Raw genomic sequence first — 8,579 nt, forward strand, 5'->3', positions numbered from 1 at the left:
TGCCTATTTGCTCTGGCTAGAACTTCCAGTACAATTAATAGAATTGGTTAAAGCGTGCATCCTTGTCTTATATCTGCTTTTTGGAGGAAGACTTCCTTTTAGCATTGTGTATGATATTAGCTGTGGAGCTTCTCATAAGTGCTTTTTATTGTAGTGAGGAAGTTCATTTCTATTTGTAGTTTAAATTTGAGTGTTGTTATCATGAAAGAGTGTTCGATTTTGTCAGATACTTTCCACATCCACTGAGATTATCATGTGGTTAATTTCCTTCATTCTATTACTGTAGACTGTTGCACTAATTGATTTTCCTTTGATGAACCACCTTTGCATTCCGGGGATAAATCCTACGTGGTCATGGTAAATGATCATCTTAATATTCTGCTAGATTTCGTTTGCTAGTATTTTGTTGAGGAGTTTTGCATCTATGTTCACAAGGAATATATTGAACCTTCATCGTGTAATTTGTCTGGCCTTGATTCAGAGTAACTCATAGGATGAGTTAGGAAGTGTTCCCTATTCTGCTTTTGAGAGTTGGAAAAGAATTTGTGTTAATTCTTCTCAAGTGTTTGGTAGAATTCACCAGTGAAGTTATCTGGTCCCAAGCTTTTCATTGTTGGAAGGTTTTTAATTACTAATTCAGTCTCCTTATACAGATCTGTTCAGATTTTTTGTTTCTTTTTGAGTCAGTTTTAGAAGTTTGTATGTTTCCAGGAATTTGTCCTTTTCATCTAGGTTATCTAATTTGTTGGCGTACTTACTTATAGTCCTTTTTATTTCTGGAAGGTCGGTAGCAATGCCCCAACTTTAATTTCTGATTTTAGCGAATTTGAGTCTTCTTTTTAATCAGTCTATCGAAAGATTCATCAGTTCTGTTGATCTTTTTAAAGAACCAACTTTCAGTTTTGTTGATTCTATTGTTTTTTTATTCTTTGTTTTGTTTTTCTTTGCTTTAATCTTTATTATTGCCTTCCTTCTGCTAGGTTTGGGGTTTAGTTCACACTTATTTTTCTAGTTCCTTAACATATACAGTTAGGTTATTGAATTGAGATCCTTTTCAATATAAGTGTTACAGGTATAAATTTCCCTCTAAGCACTACTTTATCTGTATCTCATAAGTTTTGGTATGTTGTTTTCATTTTCAGTTGTCTAAAAACATTTTCTAATTTCCCTTGTTATTCTTTGATCTTTTGGTTTTCTTAAGAGGGCTTTTTTATTTCCATATATTTTTTAATTTTCCAGTTTTCATTCTCTTACTGACTTCTAGTTTCATTCTATTATGGTCATAGAAGATACTTTGTATGATTTTAATCTTAAAATATATTGAATTGGGGTGTTCACTTCATAAGTTATATAAATGTCTAATCACTACGTTGTTTACTTGAAACTAATATAGTATTGTATATCAACTGTAAGTGAAAAATAAAATTTTAAAAAATTAAAATTAAAATAAAATAAAATGTATTGAGATTTGTTTTGTGGCCTAACATATGGTCTATACTGGAGAATGTTCCATGTGTACTTGAGAATAATGTTTATGCTGCTGGTGTTGGCCTGAGTGTTCTTATCGAAATCTTCTTGGTCTAGTTAATGTAGGGTGTTTTTCAGGTGCTTTTCCTGTATTGATCTTCTGTCTACTAGCTCTATCCATTATGAAAGTGGGATATTAAATTTTCCAACTACTATTGTTGACCTGTTTATCTTTTCAATTCTGCCCATTTTGTTTCATGTTTTGAGGCTCAATTGTTAGGTACATGTATGTTTATAATTGTTATATCTTTCTATTGTAATGGTCCTTTTACCATTCATTATAAAGTGTCTTTCTTTCTCTCTCTGTTCTTCTGTCTTAAAAATATTTCTCTCTCTCTCTCTCTCTCCCCCACCCTCTCTCCCTATCTCCCTCCTCCGCCCCGCCCCGAAAGTCTTTTTTATCTAATCCTACTATAGGCAATCCAGGTCTCTTCTGGTTACTGTTTACACGTATACCTTTTAATAGTCTTTGACTTTCAAATTAAGGTGTCTTTGAATGTAAAGTGTCTGTTGCAAACAGAATATAATTGCATCATGTCTCTTAATTCACTCTGCTAGTCTGTGCCTTTTAATTCAAATATTTAACCGTTAACATGTAATTACTGATTTGTCTTCCATTTAGACATTTGTTTTTAGTATGTGACATGCCTTTTTTTTGTTTTTCTACTTTGCCATTTTTGCTTTCTTTTGTGTTAAATCTATTTTCTAGTGTACCATTTTAATTACCTTGTCCCTTTACAAAAATTTTTGTTATTAGTGGTTACCTTGTTGGTTACAATTAACATCTTAACTGTAACAGTCTTGTTGAGATGATTACCAAATTAATTTCAGTAGTATACTAAAACTTTACTTTTCTATAGCTACATTCCCATCTCACTTTTTTGTGCTGTTATTGTCATCCAAATTATATTTTTATACATTGTGTGTATACCAACAGAGATTTCTAATACTGCTTTATGTAGTTGTCTTGAAATCATATAGGAAAAAAATAAATACAAAAAATACATTTATAGTGCCTTTTATATCTTTACTTCTGTAGTTACTTTTATGTACATAGTTTTCATTATTTCTCCATATGGATTCGAATTATCTAATGTACTCTCATTACAACCTGAATTACTCCCTTATTAATAGTGTGCTACTGGCACATTTTCCCAGTCCTTGTTTATCTGGGAATGTCATAATTTCCTCTTCATTTTTGAAGGATGGTTTTGCTGAATATTGAAGCCTTGTTTGACAGGCTTTCCTTTCAGCACTTTAAATATGTTTCTGGTGAGAAATCAGCTGTTAATCTTATTTGGAGCCTTTGGAAGTGCTGAGTCACTTCTCTGTTGCTGCTTTCAAGATTCATTTTTTGTCTTTCCGCCCCTTTTGCTTTATCTTCTCCTACTCCTGCTTTGTGAATGTTGCTATATTGATTGGGTCCCACAGATTACTAAGGTTTTTGTTCATTTCTTTCATTCTTTTTACTTTCTGTTCTCAGATTGAATCATCTCAATAGATTCAGATTCATATTCTTCTGCCTACTCAGATCTGCTACTGAGCACTCTAGGGAATTTTCCATTTCAATTATACTTTCAACTCCAGAATTTCAGTTTGATTTTTTTCATCACATATATAATTTATGTCTCTTTATTGGTGTGGTTTATTTGGTGAGAGCATTTTTCCCTTTTCTTTGGTTCTTTAGCTATGGTTTCCTTCAGTTCTTTGTACATGTCTAAAACAGCTGATGAAAAGTCTTTGTGTAGTAAATCCAATGTCTGGACTTCCTCAAGGACAATTTCTATACTGTTTCATACAATAAAATTTTTTTCCTGTGTATGAGCCATATTTTCTCATTTGCATGTCTCAAATTTTAGCTGACAACCGGACATTTAAAATATAATGTAGCAATTTGTAATTAGAATCTCCCCCACCTCAGCTGTTTTATATATATTCAGTGACTCTTCTGAGTCTATATTCTTTGTCATGTGTGTCCACTGAAATTTCTGCTCCATTAGCTAAATAGTTAGCTAATAATTGGACAATGATTTTCTTAAATACCTAGAACCAGTAAGGCTCCAAACTTTGCCAAGGTGCTCTATGTGTATGTTGGGGCATGCCTTCAACAATTACCCTGGCATTTTGCTACTCCACATTAGCCTTCACTTTTCTTGCACAGAGCCTCAAGGTTAACAAGAGGTAAGGATTTAGTGCCTTCTCAAATCTTTACTAAAGATGCACAAAGCCCAGGGCATGTGTGTCATCTTCTAAATTCCAAGGCGTGTGTCTGAGCTTTTCAAAGCCCCTTCTTGATGGCTCATTCTCAAGCTTTTCCTTTTAAGCTTTTTTAGTTAGACTGTTGTTTCCCTTAACTGCATAAATTGCCTGACATAGCCATGATGGTAAACAGTATCCCATGTTTTTTTTGTTTATTTTGTTTGCTTGTTTTACTATTGGCATGCTATTTGCAGTGGGTGAGCTTTCCGTCATGTCAAATGAAGACAACCTTATGAGTGAGGTCTTCCAGGGAACCACCAGAGAGGTAAAATAATGACAGTTCTCTGGGAATGGGACTTCTAAATGAATCTCAGTCTTAGGCACTGAGAACTTGGGTCTTAGCAGTTTATTACTTAGGAAAGATAAGGCAGTTAGTAGTGTCTGCTGGTCTTCTAAAGCTGCAGTGGGTTCGTACCATTGGCCTCAAGCTATGTGTTTTGATGACTTTCCCTTATAGATTAAGTATTTTTAGTGGAGATATGGAGTATGCATCTGAGTGGATTTAAGCAGTAACTGTTCTTTGCCTACACTAGCCAGCACCACATGGGACAGAAAGGGACTTCCTCTGAATTCTCCCCTAATCCTCTCTGTGACAGGATGAGTTCCTGGAGAAAATCCCACAAGAGGTAGAAATCACTCATCTGTGACACATAGCACTTTCCCAAGAACTTCACACTCACATTTGCACACACATGGCCTTTAACAGGTTGTTAAAAATTTTCAAGCTTTATCTTCCTGTTGTCCTTATGGAGTTTGGTAACATATAATTCAGTAAGCAAATGAGTGGGTCCTGATTCTCCCTACAGGTAACCATCTCTTCTGATTTCAGATTGTTTGTTTGCCACACAATTTCATTTCTCTGATGCGTTAAAAAACATGACATTAATTTTCAATTTGCCCAGCTTTTTTCTTGTTATAAGGATGTTAGTACAGTCATACACCACATAATGATGTTTTGGTCTATGACAAAACTGCATATATGATGGTGATATACCATATAGCCTAGGTGTGTATTCGGCTATACCATCTAGGTTTGTGTAAGTACACTCTATGATGTTCACATATGATAAAATCACCTAATGATGCATTTATTAGAACATATCTCCTTTGTTAAGTAGTGCATGACTGTATAGCTCTTTTCAGCTCTCTATATCTCTGACCAGAATTCAAAACCACACTGTATAATTTTTTTCTAATTTGGTGAGACTTATTATTTTTGTTTTTTAATATACAAAGTGCACAAGAAAATAATTTGTTATGATCAGGTTATCCTATATATTTCAGTCAAGTTGGTTAATTATGTCATTTAAATCTGTATCAGTGGTCAGCAAATTTTTTATACAAATGTCAGATAATAGGCTTTGTGGGAGATATGGTCTGTGTTGGAACTGCCAAACTCTACAGTTATCATTCTGTAGCAGCCATAAATAATATATAAACAAATGAATATGACTGTGTTCCAATCAAATTTTATTTATAGAAAAACAGTCATGGGCCAAATTTGGCCTCTGGGCTGTGTAGTCTGCTGACCCCTGTTCTAAATCCTTTTTTTTTTTTTTTCCAGTCTGCTTGTCCTGTGAGTTACTGAGAATTATGTTAAAACCACTGATTATAAGTATGGCTCTATCTCATTTCTGTCAACTTTTGTTTATATACAGTCAATTCTCATTCTCAGTGGTTAAGTTTTAAGTCATTGTGAATGCTTAACTAGCAAATAATAACAAAATCGACTTTCTTTTGGTTAGTGATTACATCTGTATCTTTTCTCATCCTTTTACTTTCAATCTATATATATCCTTCTATATAAATTGTGTTTTCTTTGTTATTTTTATGCTGTCAGTCTTTTCTTGAATTGGATTGGTTAATCCAGAAGTTGGCAACTTTTTTCTGTAATGAGTCAGATAATATACACATTTTCCATTTTGATAATTATAAGGTTATAATTATAAGCCTATTACTAGGCTTTGCCATTTCGAGACAAAAGCAACTATAGAAAATACAAAATGACTGGGTGTGTGCAGTTGTGCTCCCATAAAACTAAATTTTAAAAGTGGCAAGCTGGATTTGGCCATAGGTCATAATTTGCTGCCTCTAGCCCAGAGTACGCCTAGGGTAATATATTTGGATGTGGGATAAAAATTGTAGGAAATTTTTTTTTTTACTAAAAAAATTTAAGCAACAAAAGCTTTACTAATGTGCTTATTGATGGTGTATGTATATAACTCATAAGTATATACAAATCAAGTTACAAACATTAAACTAATTAACTCCAAAGTATATGAGAAAATTAGATCCAAAATAAGCAGACATACGTATTTTCATTTGTTGTTTTAATCTCTTTACAATAAACATAAAAACTGTTTTCAAAGGTATTTTCTCTGTCACCAGATTGAACAGAAATGTGTTGTTGCAGGCATCAGTGTCATTCAAAGATGTGACTGTAGAATTAACCCAGGAGGAGTGGCAGCAAATGGGTCCTCTTCAGAGGACCCTTTACAGAGATGTGATGCTGGAGAACTACAACAACCTAGTCTCAGTAGGTGAGCATATAAGCATAACTTACCTTTGTAACTCCTAATAGGAGGCATTTCCTTTTTAATGCACTAGTACATATAAATACTTTATTTAGATTTTAATATTATTGAGGCTTTTATTTCAGGAATATGAAGTAACTAAGCCCTGTTAAGGAATAGAAAAAATGTTTCAACTCTCAGTGACAAATTCAGTGAGGACCTTCATGTTGCTGTTCTTGAAATTGTTTCTTGCCTAAGTACTCCATTGTTCCCTATTTACAGGAAGCTGCATTTATAAACCAGAGGTGATATTCAAGTTGGAGCAAGGAGAAGAGCCTTGGTTGTTGGAGGAAGAATTCTCCAATCAGAGCTACCAAGGTGAGTCACTGAGCACTAGCAGACAGAATTATGTGGGGGTAGCTAGTTTCAGAAGGTCAGTTTAGTGACGAACACCTATGTATTTCAAGACTTCTTAAAAGGCACAAAGGCACAAAGGCACAAAAAACACCAATCAAAAGAAAATAATTCATAAACCTTACTAAATTAAAATTGAGAACTTTTTAAAATAAAAGATAGCATTAAAAAGATGAAAAGACACAGAGTACCAGAATATGTATACAATACAAGTAATCACGGAAGGATAAGAATTTTTGCAAGTCATTGTGGAAAAAGGTAGCAACCCAGTTGAAAAACAGGCAAAAGACTTTGAACAGGAACTTTTAAATAGCCATTAAACTTTTGAAAATGTGTTCAATCTCCTTAGTTTTCACAGAGTGCAAAAAATATATAAGGTGAGATAAGAAATATGTATGATATGCAGTGAGGTTAATAAGTCTGGTAATGCCAAGTCCTGGTGAGGATGTGAAATATTAAAGACCCTCATTAACTGACTGAAAATGTAAACTAGTAAGACCACTGTAGAATCAGGAAGATGTTATCAAATCACATTGAAGTTTTACATATCTTATAAACAAACAGTTGCTTTCCTAACTGTATTCCCTACAGAAAGGCATGATTGTATTTTCTAGAATGAATAAAAGACTATTCATATATCTTTGCCAAAAATTGGGCTCATCAGCAGTAGAATAAAGAAATAGTTGTATTCCTTAAGGGAGAATTATAAAGCTACATAAAATCTTTTACAGTGATTACAAACATAATATTAAGCAAAAGAAACCAAAAAATATAAATATGCATGTATGATTGTCAGAAACAGGCTTGGTTACATTTTTAGGAATTCATATATTGTTGATAAAACAACAGAGAAGGAAATCATTACATAAATATTAGAGTGGTGAACTCATAAGCATGAAGAAGTTGTAACCAGGCACGATCAAATAGGGATTTTTGCAGAGCCATTTGTGTACTATTTCTTGACATGGTTTCTAATTCCATGAGTGTTCACTCTATACTGTTATATTACACATGTAAGTTATATGCAGTATAAATTTCATGCTTAACAGAGAGTTAAGAGATGAGCCAAAAGTAGATATTTACAACTCATAAAACCCATCAAGGATGGGCATCCCGAATACATAAAGAATTTAGACCTTTCTTTTTTTTAATTTCTATTTTTCAGTTAAAGTTGACATTCAATATTATATCAGTTTCAGGTGTACAGCATAATGGTTAGACATTTATATCATTTATGAAGTGATCCCCCTGATTAGTCTAGTACCCGATTTGGACTTTTCTTAAGTGTCGTCTTTACAGTAAGGTTTTCCATGATATCCTATTTAAAACTATACCTCTCATATCAAATTGGAATATGGAAATTTAGGATGAAGTGATCAGAGGAATTGATGATTCCTTTCATCAAAAGGAATTGATGATTCCTTTCATGAATTTTATACTTGTTTGTGTTACTATGACTCGCAGCTGTAAGATGGGTTAGATCCTGAGCTATAAACTTCTTCATTTAATCATGAGGCAGGTAGTGCTATCAATTTAATTTAGTGTTGAAGAACTGAATGGAAATAAGGAACGGTATCAAATTGGATGTAGACTCTTGAATAGTCTCCCAGTGGAGCCTAGATAAGGAAGGACCTATACTGTAATTTATTTCCTCAAACCAAACTCTTCCCCTGTTGGGGCTAGTCCATAATGCTCATTATCTCCTAATTTTTCTTATTACTCTACTTAAGTTTACAGTCCTTGTAGTCATCCCATTATCTGTTTTTTCTGCTCCCTAAAATAACCATTCCTATAAAAGCCTAATTTCTATTTTTTCTTTTCTTTCTCTTCTCTATCCAGATAAGAAAATCCAAATTATCACAATCC

At 33.5% G+C, this 8,579-nt stretch overlaps 1 protein-coding gene across 9 annotated transcripts in view; it reads left to right on the top strand.

Moving 5' to 3' along the window:
* ZNF510 (zinc finger protein 510) overlaps positions 1-8,579 on the top strand; it is a 24,699-nt gene that overhangs the window by 7,059 nt on the left and 9,061 nt on the right. For 7 of the 9 annotated variants that reach the window (XM_023525046.1, XM_023525045.1, XM_023525043.1 and 4 more), the window contains exons 4-5: positions 6,200-6,326; positions 6,582-6,677. In XM_023525046.1, the coding sequence (XP_023380814.1) occupies positions 6,200-6,326; positions 6,582-6,677 (223 nt within the window). Of the gene's footprint in view, positions 1-6,174; positions 6,327-6,581; positions 6,678-8,579 lie in introns of all 9 variants that reach the window. The other 2 variants (XM_023525049.1, XM_023525050.1) reach the window with 1 other exon arrangement.

Source organism: Pteropus vampyrus, unplaced genomic scaffold (genome assembly GCF_000151845.1).
Source record: "Pteropus vampyrus isolate Shadow unplaced genomic scaffold, Pvam_2.0 Scaffold520, whole genome shotgun sequence".
In the NCBI taxonomy this organism is placed as follows: domain Eukaryota; kingdom Metazoa; phylum Chordata; class Mammalia; order Chiroptera; family Pteropodidae; genus Pteropus; species Pteropus vampyrus.